This window comes from Chionomys nivalis, chromosome 5 (genome assembly GCF_950005125.1).
Source record: "Chionomys nivalis chromosome 5, mChiNiv1.1, whole genome shotgun sequence".
NCBI classification, from domain to species: domain Eukaryota; kingdom Metazoa; phylum Chordata; class Mammalia; order Rodentia; family Cricetidae; genus Chionomys; species Chionomys nivalis.
In genome coordinates, this window is record NC_080090.1 from 8,524,507 (window position 1) to 8,539,797 (window position 15,291).

A 15,291-nucleotide genomic window follows, 5' to 3' on the forward strand; every position below is an offset into this window, starting at 1 on the left:
ATTTGAGTTTGGACACTTCATCTAAAACTTCCTGAAAATTTTTTAAGCATCCAGCCTCAATAATCAAATACTTTTATTGACTGATCTGTGACATAGAATTTGGAGGGATTTGATTCTCTTTCTATCCTGATTGTTTCTTAGAATTTGAGAAAGAGACAGAACCATATACATCGCCCCTCACCCTGTTTTTCAGAGGTTAAGAAACATATTTGGGTCCCTTTAAGCTTCAGAAATTTCATATTTTACTGCATTAACAGAGAGAAGCCTACAAAAGCACATGCGGCATAAACTACGGAGCAATGATGAGAACTACATGCTACAAACCTGAAAGCACGCCAGAGGAATCCCTTTCTCAGCTAGGACTGAAGCCTTAGACAAACGCCATTACCTGCTACCTAGGTCTGAGAATAAGGAACTGGGACTTTCTGACCTTTATCTCACTACTCAATTTCTTTTTCCAAATATCCCCCAAGACAGAATAACTTATTCCTGATTCAGAAGAAAGCCCCCTCATTAGGAATTACAATGTCACATCAAAACCCTAATAACAAAGTTTGGGGAAGTTAAAAGTAGTCTTAGGTGGTATAATACTCAAGCCGTGGTAAAATCTCCCCAGTCTAGAGGTGACTTGCTTCTTTACTTTGTTTAAAAACACCCTGAACAAAAGCGACTTAAGAGAGAAAGGATTTGGTTGGCTTACAGTTCCAGAGCGGTGGACTCCGTCAGGGATGGAAGACCTGGCAACCAGGGGCACCGCAAGTCAGCTGGCCACATTTCATTCCTCAGGAAACAGAGTAAGCAAGAGGTGGGCCTGTAAAACCCCAAAGCCCATCCACTGTGACCAGTGATGTGTCTCAAATTCCTAGAACTTTCACAACCTTCACAGACAGCATCCCCAGGTGGGAACCCAGTGTTCAGAACATGCATCTGTAGGGGGTGTTTTATAGAGAAACCACGGTGCAGGGACCAGTTTTCAGATACATACACAGAATAAATTTGTACCTTGTGCATGGTGTGGCATGCCTGTAGCTTGCTCAGGCAACTCAGTGTAATCCCAGAAGAAAACAGAAAGGGGACTGGGGCTATAATTCAAGGGTAGGGCACTTACCTAGCACGCTCAAAGCCCTAGGCTTAATCCCCAGTACTGCAAAAAGGGAAAAGGAAAAATGGTAAGTAGTCAATAGTTGGGGCATAAAGTTTGGAAGGTTAGCTGGCAGCTGCCTTCCTTAAGCTTCAGTACTACCCAGATATTCCACTATTATTTCCTACAGCCAGCAGCTGCTCATCTGGGTTCGTTCTCCAGACTATGTCAGTGAGTTCTCACAAAGACAGAATGATTAAAGCATGCAACAAGAGATGGTAGGAACAGTCGGAAAGTGGGTGATACCACAGGTATCATCTTCCCGCACTGCAGTCATTTGCTCTGGGCCAATGCCCTCCAAAGTCCACCATGTATGTATTTAAGAGGGCAGCATTGAGCATCATAAACCCTTCCAGAAGAACAGACATGGTAGTATAGAGCCATGGTTCTAGCAATGTGAAGGGGAGGACGGAAGAATCCCACACTGAGAGTCAGCCTAGGCTACTCTGTCTTTTTTTGTTTGTTTGTTTTTGTTTTTGTTTTTGTTTTTCAAGACAGGGTTTCTCTGTGGATTTGGAGCCTGTCCTGGAACTAGCTCTGTAGACCAGGCTGGTCTCGAACTCACAGAGATCCGCCTGCCTCTGCCTCCTGAGTGCTGGGATTAAAGGCATGCACCACCGTCGCCCGGCTGCTACTCTGTCTTAAAAGCCAAGAAAACATCAGTGGTGTAGCCCTCTGCTATGTGTCCGTGTGCAAGGCCTCGATTCAATCACCAACAGGACCGACCCAAACCATTGCTTGGCTATTGTGAATGAAGACCTGGCAGTAACTCAGCAGGAAAACCAACAGCCCTCTGTTCCGTTAGGCTTGAATCCGACTGATGTTCTCACAGCAAACACAAGAGTCTGACTTTAATTACAAACTTTATTTGTCCGTCCGGTTCACAGTTTCCACGTGCAGCATCCCACCGTATCAGCTTTCAGGATGGCTACTGAGGAGATGGAGGGGAGCTTTCTTTGTAAAGGAGTCTGACTTGCTAGAATTTTGGTTAGAACTTTCCCGGATTTATAAAAGTACTCTCTGCAAGCTAACTGGATATTTACATTTCTAGCTTAAATTCAAATTTTGGAAAATATGAATCATTTAGATTTTTTTTAAGATCCTGGGTTGATTTCTTAAGACTTTAATCTGAATGCCACTTGTTCACATATGCCCACCCCTCCCCTGAAAGGAAAAGAAATCAGTTTTGCAATTACGTGGAGAGGAATTGTTTCTCTTCTGCACTTTAAAAATTACATATACAGTGCACAGTAGATGTGAGTAGGAAAATAAAGGAGAGGGGAGTGGTTTGCAAAAGGAAATTTTTCTGAATCTTGAAACATCCAAAAGAATTATAGGATATAAATTTAAATTAAATGGATTATCAGCCTTCTCTTCTCTTAAAAAAAATAACTCTGAAGACTTGAATTGTGCTACTCAGCATTTTCTCTACCGTTAGGGATGATGTAGGTTGGCAGTCCGTGTCACTCCAGGTGCAAAAGTCACAGGGACCCCCAGACCAGCATCTGTGCTCACACCCACTCACCTCGGCAGAGGGACTCTAAGGTGGCTGGGGCTGTACTCCCTCTTTCTGGGCATCACCCCACCCTACAGTTTGGCAAGAGCCACTCAAGAAAAGAAAGGATATAAGCCTTCTGTGCCTTGGGCTCGTCCAAGCTGGCAGTGAGCCATTTCCTAGCAAATACACATACACGGCTTCGCTATTTTCTTTTCGTCAGAATGAATTCACACCAACTGTTGGAAATCACTTTGTGATATCAGTTGGGACTGTTTTCTTCTATTAGATCACTTAGATTATAGAAGTATGTGCTCACTTCTTCTGCCTTTAAAAAATGACTAGTTATTAATAAATGATAAACTCCAAATACTGCCAGGAAAAGGGGGCTATGTAGAAGCAGCCGATGTTACCGGCCAGATAATTAATATTCTGTACATATATATAGATGTACCATTGGTACCCCAGTCAAATAAATACTCAGAGGGCCTTCTCTGACCTCCCTTCTCTGTGTTGCCTTGTGACACCAGGGCTCCTGAGTGTTCCTTCTGTGCCCATGGCTGGCATCTGTTCCTTCCATCAAGCTACACATTGCTTCTAGCAGGTACGGTGTGTTGAAGGGGAGGAGGGAATAAGAGTCGCGGAGGTCAGCCTAGGGTGGGGGCAGGGAGGGGAAACCACAAGCCCACAAGAGAGGGTCCTGTTTCTTCGTAAATTAAGGCACTGACAGGAAATTTCTTAGGTAAAAGGCTGCATGAAAATTTCTTGCCATTTACAAAAAGAAATGTTGTCATCCCTAAGTGGTCTGCATCCAGGCTCAGTTAGGCGACCCCCGAAAAGTCGAGGGCATATTCCTCCAAGCTACATGACTACCAAAGCATTCCGATTCCTTCAGAGGCCTTATGGCACGGTAGGAAAGAGGGGGAGGGCAACAGTCTGGACACGAAAAGGCATCAACACTGCCTATCCACCACTACCACTCAGTGGACAGCTCACAAGCCCCCAGAGTGCTGCCGCCGCAGGACTCCCAACTCCCTGGATGTAAGGTGACCAGATGGATGGATCTATTTTGCTTTCCCTTTGAGCTCATCATACACAACATTTAAATGCTGCCAGCAACAGTTCCAAGAGCCTAGAGAAGCCCTGCCCTGTGGCTACACCTCAGACTCTTCCCAAAGGCAGCTACTTCATGTTCTCAATGACAGCTATCTCTTCGCCGGCACACTGAGGGGTCAGGCCGTTCAGATAGATGCTCTCAGCCTTCAGCAAGGGAGGCAAGACTTCCCTCTCGCTGGTCAGGTGGTTCACGGACAGGGTCCTCCTACAAGGGGTCAGTTCCTGGCTGTGGTTCCCCGCCAGCTCTGCAGAGAGCTTCCGTTTCACAGACGTGGCGCGCTGGAACTTGTCATAGATCTCCACGCTCAGCCGCCTCCTTGTCTCCTTGAACTCGGCTGTGACGTTGGCTGTCCACTCGGCGGCATGGGCTCTGAACTCTCCCACCTGGAGCATGGAGGCCAAGAAGAGAGAGGAAGCCATCAACACGGGGAGCTACATCTTGTGTGGTTCTTGTCTTATTCGGGGCATTTACTGAGAAGGTGTCTGTCTTCTGACAGAGACAGTGTGACTAGCAGCCATACGGACAGAATGAGAGTCAAATTCCTACAGAAAGGACTCTAAAATATTACAAACATAAACCTGAGAAATAAAATTATATTTCTAATACCCTGGACATGCTTTTTCTTTTTTAATGCAGGGAGTCCTGCCATAGAAACATAAAATGCTAAGTCAGGTGCAGTAGGAACATGTGATTTATAATCCCAGAACTGGGGAGGCAGAGACAGGTAGATTCCTATGGCTTCCTTGCCAGCCAGTCTAACCTAGTTTGAGAGCTCTGGGCCAGTGAGACATTGTTTCAGAAATGAATGAATGAATGAATGAATGAAGGCACCTGAGGAGCATCTGAGGTTGGCCTCTGGCCTCCACACCTGTGCATACACATATTCGCACATTGCAAATGTTATAAAAACGAAATCTCTTAATGTGTACCCAAATATTTGGGGTATTGTCTACTGCTTCCATCTGCCCGTAGCTTTGAAGACTTGGATGTAGAAGAGGTAACTACAGAAGCGGCAGTGTTGAGGAAGAGTCAGGCATTCTTGCCCAGGTGACATGGTGGCATCTGGCAGCAGTGCAGCTGTGAGCTCAGATGTAACCTAGAGTTTAGAACTCAGACATAGTGCATGACCTTTGGGGGTCCAACCTTGTGTTGCCACTTAGGACCTAGCAGCATGGCTGAAGCCATGAACGTCACCAACCACAGAGACCTTATCGCAAGGGGGAGCCATTCTCTTTCCATGGCTAAACACCCTTCCTAAGTTTTTTTTTTTTTATTCTTTTTTAATTAAAATTTCCACCTGCTCCCCGTTTCCCATTTCCCTCCCCTCCTCCCAAATATTGCCCCCTCCCCCCACTTCCCTCCCCCTACCCCCACTCCTCTTCTCCTCCCCCCACTCCATTCCCCTTCCCTCTCGATACTGAAGAGCAGTCCAAATTCCCTGCCCTGCGGGAAGACCAAGGTCCTTCTATCTACGTCCAGAAAGGTGAGCGTCCAAACAGGCTAAGCTCCCATAAAGCCAGTTCATGTATTAGGATCGAAACCTAGTGCCATTGTCCTTGGCTTCTCATCAGCCTTCATTGACCGCCATGCTCAGAGAGTCCGGAATCAACCCATGCTTATTCAGTCCCAGACCAGCTGGCCTTGGTGGGCTCCCAATAAATCAGTTCCACTGTCACAGTGGGTGGGTGCATCCCTCGTGGTCCTGATTTTTTGCTCATGTTCTCCCTCCTTCTGCTCCTCATTTGGACCTTAAGAGCTCAGACCGTTGCTCCAAATTGAGACTCTGTCTCTACCTCGATCCATCGCCAGATGAAGGTTCTAAGGTGATATGCAAGATATTCGTCAGTATATGATAGGGTCATTTCAGGTTCCCTCTCCTTAGTTGCCCAAGGTACCAGCTGGGGACATATTCCTGGACACCTGCGAACCCCTCAAGAGTCAAGTCTCTTGCCAACCCTAAGATGGCTCCCTTAGATAGGATATATACTTCGCTGCTCCCGTATCCATCCTTCCTATATCCCAACCATCCCAATCCCCCGAGCTCCTCCCATCCTCCCCTTCTCATGTTTCTCATCCCATTTCCCCTTTGCCCCATGCCACCTCACCCGCAAGTTCCCAGTTTTTGCCCTGCAATCTTGTCTACTTCCCCCTCTCCATGCGGATGACTATATGATTTTCTTTGGGTTCACTTTCTTATTTAACTTCTATAGGATCACACATTATATGCTTAATGTCTTTTATTTATGGCTAGAAACCGATTATGAGTGAGTACATCCCATGTTCCTCTTTTTGGGTCTGGGATACCTCACTCAGGATAGTGTTTTCTATTTCCATCCATTTGCACGCAAAATTAGAGAAGTCATTGTTTTTTACTGCTGAGTAGTACTCTAATATGTATATATTCCACACTTTCTTCATCCATTCCTCCATTGAAGGGCATCTAGGTTGTTTCCAGGTTTTGGCTATAACAAACAATGCTGCTATGAACATAGTTGAACAGATACTTTTGTCATTTGATGTGGCATCTCTTGGGTATATTCCCAATAGTGGTATTACTGGATCTTGGGGTAGGTTTATCCCAAATTTCCTGAGAAATCGCCACACTGATTTCCAAAGTGGTTGCACAAGTTTGCATTCCCACCAGCAATGAATGAGTGTGCCTCTTTCTCCACAACCTCGCCAGCAAAGGCTATCATTGGTGTTTTTGATTTTAGCCATTCTGACAGGTGTAAGATGGTATCTCAAAGTTGTTTTAATTTGCATTTCCCTTATCGCTAAGGAGGTTGAGCATGACCTTAAGTGTCTTTTGGCCATTTGAATTTCTTCTGTTGAGAATTCTCTGTTCAGATCAGTGCCCCATTTTTTTATTGGGTCATTAGCATTTTAAAGTTTAGTTTCTTGAGTTCTTTATATATTTTGGTGATCAGACCTTTGTCTGTTGCAGGGTTGGTGAAGATCTTCTCCCAGTCAGTGGGTTGCCTTTTTGTCTTAGTGACAGTGTCCTTTGCTTTACAGAAGCTACTCAGTTTCAGGAGGTCCCATTTATTCAATGTTGTCCTTAATGTCTGTGCTGCTGGGGATAAACGTAGCCCTTCCTAAGTTTTAAGCACCTACAAACCAAAGGACCCACTCCATAGCATAAGCCACTTACAAGTCTTCGACAGCTCTGTGTGCAGGTTTATATCTTAAAACAGAAAAAGGACCAGACTTTGAGGGGCTCTGCCATCTCCTCCTCAACTAGCCAAGTTTCATCACAGGGAAGAATCTCTTGCGGTGTTTGTACGGGGACGTCCTACCAGGAAGCTGTGCCTGCGTCCAGCCTCACTTTCCTGGGTGGTCACTTAGGGCTTGTGTTGCTTTGGTTCTCTTATGCCTGCCAAGGAAGTAACAGAAGTTCTGTGGGTACCTAAAGCACAATGGTATATGTGGAGCATGACATGACCTCTGTGCACAGAACTCACGGCAGCTGGGACTGCCTGCACAACACCTGCACGTGACCAAGGCAGCCCAAACCCCAGCAGGGAGCAGGGGGGTCCCAGAGAGTTCTGTTCCTAGCCGAGGAGCTATTAGTGATTGGTGGCTGCTGGGTGAATAAGAGAGAGTCAGAGTCCTCCATGCATGTGCTCCCCCAAGAGGCTCTCCATGCTCCAGCAGAGGTACGCCCATAAACAAACAAACGGCACTAAGTGGACTTGGTGTGTTTCAACAAAAGAGCACGTTATCGGGGTGGAGGGAAAGTAGTGTGGGGTGGATGGGGAGAAAACAGAGTGGGTTTGATCCAAACATTATATGTGCATGAATGGATATGAACTAAAATATGTTTTAGGAAGGAAGTGATGGGTTGCTATCTCAATCTGCAAAGGCGAAGCTGGGAAGGTGAAAGGTGCTTGCTTGGTGCAGCACGCCAAGTAACATCAGTCATATGGTTAGCCCTGAGGCGGCGGCTTGGTGCTTACAAGCTAAGAGTGCAGTTGAGCCTACAGGTGGGGACTGTCATACACAGTTCCCTCTCAACTAAGATTGAATGATTAAACTGCACCCTGATTTTGGTGGGAGAGCGCTGTTGGGTTCTGTCAGCTTGATAGAAGTCTCAGTATTCTGAGTTTAGGCAACCTCGTTTGAGAAAACGCCTTTATTGGATTAGCCTGTGGGCAAGCCCATAGGGCATTTTCTTGATTGACGATAGATGTAGAAGGGCCCAGGCCACTGTAGGTGGTTCCACCCTGGGCAGGTGGTCCTGCGGACTATAAGAAAGCAGGTTGAGCGAGCCATGGGAGCAAGTCAGCAGGTAGCCTTCCTCAATGCTTTCTGCTTCAGTTCCTGCTTTGGCTTCCCTTCGTGATGGACTAAAAGGTATAAGCCAAGCAAATACTTTCCTTTTGACCTTGGTGTTTATCACAGCAATAGAAAGCAAACCGGGACAGGGGTGCTCTTGGGCTAGTAAAGCATAGGTAGTATCTGTCGGTGAGAAACCCAACCACTCAGATTTGCTTCCCGATAAATCTTATACCCAGAGGTAAATCACCATCCACAGTTCACATGATGCTCCATTTCCTAAGCAGCTGTCTCCTTGCCCAGGCTAACTGCACATGAAATCACAGTCCCCATCGTCTCCACGACCAGAGCACCTGCTGCCTGACACAGTAAAGTGCTTTTTATGAATACATACTGTCCTGGGACTTTTAAATAACACATTTAACATGGAAAGCTAGAAGATCTAGTTTCTCTGCAACTTCAACTTAATTTTAAAGACAAAGTATAGCTTAAAGATTAAATGTCTCCATTAGTAAGGTCTTAGATGAAATAGTTTTTGTTTGCTAATGTGTTAATTATTCTAGTTTACTTCAAAGTCAACTGTCCTAATAGAAGTTTAAAACAAAATGTTTGCAACAAGGTCTCGGTGCACAGTCTCCTGGGACCCCGAATCCTGACCTGAGTGAGGTTCAGGGTCCCCCTCAAGTATATGGTGGATTATAGGCATGCCTCCTGGCAGGGCATAGTGTAATATTTGAAGTTTATTATAAAATAAGAATAATTAATTATTCATAAACTAAAACAATTACACCTAACCATTACTCCTATTGCTGATGATTTTATGGAGGAATCTGCCTGCTCTATTTCACAATTCATAATTATCCAACAATAAAACCAGCAAGTATTAGTCTACTCTTTGATGAGTTTTCCCTAGGAGAAATTTAATATCAACTCTAATATAATAGAGAAAACAAACTAATCTACATTTTCTGTTTAAATGAATGTCTGTGAATTCAAGAATCAGATATGAAGCTGGGCAGTGGTGGTGTATGCCTTTAATCCCAGCACTTGAGAGGCAGAGACAGGTGGATCTCTGTGAGTTCGAGACCAGCCTGGTCTACAAAGTGAGTTCTAGGACAGAGAAACTCTATTTAGAAAACCAAAACCCAAACAAACAAGCAAACAAAGCAAACAAACAATTATAAGAAGCAGATATGACATCTAACTTATTTCCATATCCCAGAAGGCCACTACTCTACAAGAAGATTCCTCTCCCTTTTCCTAGGTAATGTCTCTCTCTCTCTCTCTCTCTCTCTCTCTCTCTCTCTCTCTCTCTCTCACACACACACACACACACACACACATACATGTTAAAAACAGATTTCTTACAATGAAAATTACACTTTGCTTATAAAAGTCAACTGTTAATTTTTCTATTGGTTAGCTTTTTGTTATCTCTTGCTGGAATATAAACTGCCTGGATACCCTAGACACTAGGTACCTGGTATGTAGCAGACAGAGTCCACCAAATGTCTATCGAATGGATAAACTCATCACTAAAATCACATCCTCTCAACCTGGCACATTGGCGAAGGAAGCCCATGTTGAGAAGCCCACATGCTGCTACTGTTTCTTCTTTCTCTATATATGCTCATCTTATTTTCTTCCTCCTCCACATTTTGTGAAATGAAAAAAAAAAGTCCTCAGTAAATGAATTGTTTTGCAAATGGCTGCATTTCAAAGCAGCCTGGCCCCTCTCCACGCTAGTGCCTACTGCACCCTGTGGTTCCTCAGCAGTCCAGCCTTTCTCATATGATGGGTGCAGCAAGGCTCAGATGTGCTGTCTCCCACAGGCTCATGGTTTTGAAACCTTGGTCCCAAGAGACTGACAGTGTTTGGGAAGGTTGTGGAACCTTAAGAGATGAAGCTGGGGCAGGACTAAAGCCTCTACAGCTTGAGCCTCACTTCCTGTCTGTTCTCTGCTTCCTGACTATCAATGCAATGTGACCAGCTGGCTGATATTCTGTTGTCTGATAGGATCTGGTATGTATCCCCTTGAACTGCTGTCCCCAAGTAAACCCACTCTTCCCTTCCCTTCCCTCCCCTCCCCTCTCCTTCCCTCCCTTCCCTTCCCATTTTCTCTCCTTTATTATCTTTTCAACTTTCTTCCTTATTCCCTCCTCTTTCCCTCTTTCCTCCCTTCTTATTTCTTCCTGCCTTGTTTCCTTCTTTCCCTCCCTCCCTTCCTTCTTAATTTCTTCCTTCCTTCCTTTCCTTCTTTCCTTCCTTTCTTTTATATTTTGAGACATCCCGCATACAAGCTCTTTGCCAAGTAGTAAAGCAGCAACTGCAAGAAGGCTTTGGCTGTCTGAATCCTTGGACTATGGCCTCCTATCCTTGGCTGTACTTGATCTCTGGCAAGGGTGTGTCTTTCTGCCCATTCTGGGAATGTGATTGTCCTGCTTTTGATAGAATCCCCAATGGTGGACAAACAACCTTTGGGAGGGCGTCAGAGCTTAAGTGAGAAGAGTCAGAAGCGGGCCGGGAAATGGGAGAATGATTCCGTGTGCAGTCACATCCTGTGTGCCCATAGGCAGCCGTTTGGCATTCACTGTTGAGCACCAGAGTCATTAGTATAAAACAAGAGAGACAGCTGCTACACAAGAGAAAACCTGTGAAATGAGTGTGCACACTTGCACACTCATGTGAGCATGTTCTTAGAATGCAAAGGACCCTATAGCCGATAAACATAACAAAGCTAGCAGTGACGCGATGCCCAAGGGTGTCTTCATTAGTTATTAATCCTAGGACTAGAAATCTTTTGGAGAAATGCAAAGAATTCATACTAGGTGAAAATCCAGCCCTGCAACTGGTGATGGTACCAGGGTGAGTGTGTATGGCTGGAATCTCCTACAGAAAACAATGAGTCAACTCCTAAAAACACACCCTGGGCTAGTCATCAAAACCAGCACCAATAGTGCGCATTCTTTCCTAACTGTGCCCATCTTCACTTTGCTTTGCTTTCCTCCCTCCCTCCCTCCCTCTCTCCCTCCCTCCCTCCCTCCCTCCCTCCCTCCCTCCCTCCCTCCCTCCCTCCCTTCTTTCCTTTCCTTCCTCCCTCCCTCCCTCCTTTTGTTCCTTCCTTTTATTTTTGGAGATAGTATTTCTCTGTATCTTTGGAGCCTGTCCTTTAACTTGCTCTGTAGACCAGGTTGGCCTTGAACTCACAGAGATCAGCCTGTCTCTGCCTCCCCAGTGCTGGGATTAAAGGAATGCACCACCACCACCTGGCAACACTTTTTCTTTATGATATTGGACTTAGGAAACACAGCTCCTAAACTTTAAAATTATGGAATAAACAAATCAAAGCATGCATATGAAAGAAAAGTTATTCCCAGTCCTTAAGGAAAAGATTAATTTGTTCCCATTTCTAAAGAAAGGAAAAAATAAATGGTGGCATTTTTATACAACTGTATCACAACATAGTCATTAACCAACAAATAGCAGTGACCTAAAGTACAGAATCATTTTAACACTGATCAAACATATATCCAAGAAGTGAAGGTGCTGTGTTTAAAAAAAAAAGATGAAAGAAAGAAGGGAACGAGAGAGAGAGAGAGAGAGAGAGAGAGAGAGAGAGAGAGAAGAAGAAGAAGAAGAAGAAGAAGAAGAAGAAGAAGAAGAAGAAGAAGAAGAAGAAGAAGAAGAAGAAGAAGAAGAAGAAGAAGAAGAAAAATAACTCACTTTGGGACACAACCATCCACAGCTCCAATTCCAGGGATCAGATGCCCTCCTCCAACCTCTGTGGGCACTGTATTCACGTACGCATATGTGCATGGAGGCAAAATACCCACACATATAAAATATATAAAATCTCTAAAGAATTTCATAGAAATGCCCTAGGACATCAAATAATTAAAATTTTTTGTTGTCTGAAATGTTGATATTTGTGACATTCTGTAGAATTAAAATGAATTTTTATGTATTAAGTTGGTTTGGTTTCGTTGGACTTTATTTTTTAAACGGTCTTAGAGCAGCTGAAATAGCACTCCCTCTCAGACACAGCAGTGTACATCACCTAGAACTGGAGCTGGAGACCACACTGTGGTCCTGAGAGGTCACCGCGGATGCTCCGCAGTGTGGGCATTCACTGCAGAGCCTTCTCCTTGCCCACGGTCAGCCCCATCCTTGTCTATAGACTCTGCGCTCCTTGCTTGGCATCTTCCCCTAGCTTGCCTTTGTTCCTCCGCACTCTGTCTTCTCTCTTTCCCTGGATGATCATGTCCTTCTGTTTGTCAGTGCTCACATTTTCTGATACCTCTCTTTCCAGGTGAGCTCTCCCCAGGACACACAGTCCATATAACTGACTGTCCGTGGGCACCTCACTCTGGCTGACAAGAAAGTATCACAGATTCACGTCTCCCCTGTGACACTGCCGAACTTCTCAAGCCGATGTCTGGGGCTCCACACGATCCCAGCACTTGCAGGCACTAAGCTGCCCAAGGTAGACATTATCAGCACCCCGCCCGCCCTCTTAGTACTTCCTCTCACATCAAAACACCTGCGGTTCCTCAGATCCACTTTCTCCTTTACACCAGCCCCTCCCCCCCAGACGTCTCCAGCTCCCTTCCCCCACACACATTCTCCACCCACTGCAGCAACCATGAGTGACATTCTGTAACAGTCCACCTCTTCCAAGGACCTCATGCCATCCGAGCTTGCCCACCCCTCCAGAGTCAACTCTAGCCAGCTGCCCTCACCAGCTCTACTCCCGGGAACCCTCTGCATATTTCTTCAGCTCCCTGAGCAGGCCACACTTGCTTTGCCTCCTAGATTTGCCAATCCCTTGTCCAGAGACTAATATTTCTCCGTCTTGTCCTCTGGGATAGTTCTTGCTCACAGAGAACTGAATATCCTCATGAAAGTCATTTCCCAATCGCCTAGAATGCAATCTGATCATCATCTGTTCGTTCCTGGGCCATTCTGTACACTCTGTCTTCCCCTCCCCAGCTCTCGGTACAACTTGTTAAAATCGTTGGTTTAATTTGCTTATCTGGCTTCATGACCGGTGACAGGTTCTGCCTGCTGGGTCCTGTTGGGCATTTCCAGAAAGGTCTATGCATGGAGAATCCAGCCAGGTCAGCTGGACAAATCGGGTGAACAAATGGCAAACTAATCATCACAGTCTTTATACATAATCAGGTCAAAGGGCTTCTGTTTCCTCAATCTGACCAGCATCTTGTTCCTCTCTGCAGGGAGAGGCAGCCTGTGGGAAGCACTCCTGCCTACCCAGATATGCACAGCTAAGGTCTAGCATGTGTTTCTCAGACCTAGTTTATACGTTTCCAGTTATGGAGCTGAGCAGAGGCACCTAGGTCTGCAGAGACTCCTCCATCCTTACCAGTCCCCTCTCCACTGCCACAGCTCTAGCAGCTCTGCAGGGCAGCACCTTGGAAGCAGTAGCAGACTCTGGCTATTGCTATACCTTCCCCATGTGAGTTGGCGAGGGTCTCCTAGGGATTTTCCAGAGAGGATTAACTGAAGCCAGAGGAGTCATTCTGAATGCGGGTGGAACCACACTATCAGGGGAGGGAGCTTTGGGGACAGATGAAGAACAAGGTGAAAGGACAAAGCCAGATGGGCTCCAGCATGCGACTCTGTGCTTCTTGATTGTGGGAGCAGATCAACCAGATGCCTCGCACAGCCCTGCCACTGTGCCTTCCCCACCCCCAGACTGAGGTCAAGGAAAAACCTACCCCTCTTTAAACTGCTTCTTGTCAAGTAATTTGTCATATCACCAAGAAAAGTAACCCATACACGGTCCTGATGGGATGCATTCCCCCAAATGGAAGATGAGCAACTCTCACTTTAGATAACCATCGTCTTCCTTGGTCCCTATGGACACGTGCTTAGAATCCGAGGTCTTTCCAGGATGCAGAGCTCCTGCAAAAGCAGAACGCTGGCTGCTTCCTCTGCAGCCATGGTCCAAAGCCTACATCTTCTCTTCTTTGTGTCATCCCAAGTAACACTTGGGAAGGCCCTGAGAACAGCAACAACGTATTTTAAAAGCAAGCACTTGCAATATTTTACATCTTTAGCGTGAGTTTCCTAAACTGCCCGGTTGACAGCTCTTTTGGATGTTACAATTTAGAAATTGTACAGTGTCTCATCAGTGTTCTCAGGGGTATTTATCACTCCATTGGTTCCCATCACGGGTGAGGCAGACTCCTTGAAAGCCGAAGGTGGAGCCTCTGTTTCCCCAAACACTCGACAAGGCGACATCACCATTGTGTTGGAAAGTAGTAATTCAGAGAAATACATTCATTCCCCTCCTCCACGGGAATGCTTCAGCATCATGTACACTTCAGAACTAGTGAGAAGCTGCCGACTGTCGTCAGACACAGACAGGGATCCTCCTATGCGGACACCAGGTCCTCCACCGTGAGGCTGACATTTCATGATCTCTGAGAGAGCGTGCCCTAGCACAGCCCAAAGACAAGGCAACCCAGAAACCTGACCTTCTGATCATTTGCTGAGTACAACCTAACCATCAGAACCAATTTTAACAGTACAGAATGTTCATGTCCTGTGACAAAGGCCAGTAAAATAACAAAACATTTTCTGATTAAGAGTTCCTGTCAAAGACAAAAAAATAAGCATATGATAACTCATACAATAAATACACAGTAGCAATAAATATCACATAAGTTATCACTGCTTTTTGAGAAGTCTATTGCCTGTAGGAACTATTTTCTACTATTAGGAGGTTAAGTGCTAAATAAACTTGTTTCCTAACTAGTTATTACCATATATGATAATGAATGAATATAAACAAAAGTATTAAAAGTATATAAAATGGCAACTGGGTTCTAATGTTAATATACAGAGTGTTGGGATTCGCGTTGCTCCTTGGAAGGGATAAGATTTTTGGTGTACTGCTCTTTTCTTTTCAATTGCCCCTTGGTGCCAGGATCTGTCAGATGAAATATACTTCAGAGCCAGCTTCAAACAAACCCTGGAAGCAGAGTCCACGGATGCTTTTCTTTTGCTCAGTACAACTGAAGCTCCAGAACTGGATGCAGTAGTCCCTGGGAATCTATCTATCAAGGCACAAAACTATGACTTGTGGTTTTTAATGTTTAATTTTTAATGTTATAACGCAAATAAACAATGACTGAATCTGTGCCCAGATTTCTGAACTGTAACTCAGTCTTGTCTGCTACCATGAATGTATTGCCCTTCACTCGGGGCTGTGAGAAGCTCCCTTGGTCTGGTTCTGTGACT

General features: G+C 45.3%; 1 protein-coding gene across 5 annotated transcripts in view; it reads right to left on the reverse strand.

Moving 5' to 3' along the window:
* Positions 1-2,021: 2,021 nt before the first annotated feature.
* The window catches only part of Kcnk2 (potassium two pore domain channel subfamily K member 2), a 192,238-nt gene continuing 178,968 nt past the window's right edge, over positions 2,022-15,291 (reverse strand). For all 5 annotated transcript variants that reach the window (XM_057770541.1, XM_057770542.1, XM_057770543.1 and 2 more), the window contains one exon: positions 2,022-4,136. In XM_057770541.1, coding sequence (XP_057626524.1) covers positions 3,819-4,136 — 318 coding nt within the window. In that variant the 3' untranslated portion in view covers positions 2,022-3,818. The remainder of the gene's footprint in view (positions 4,137-15,291) is intronic.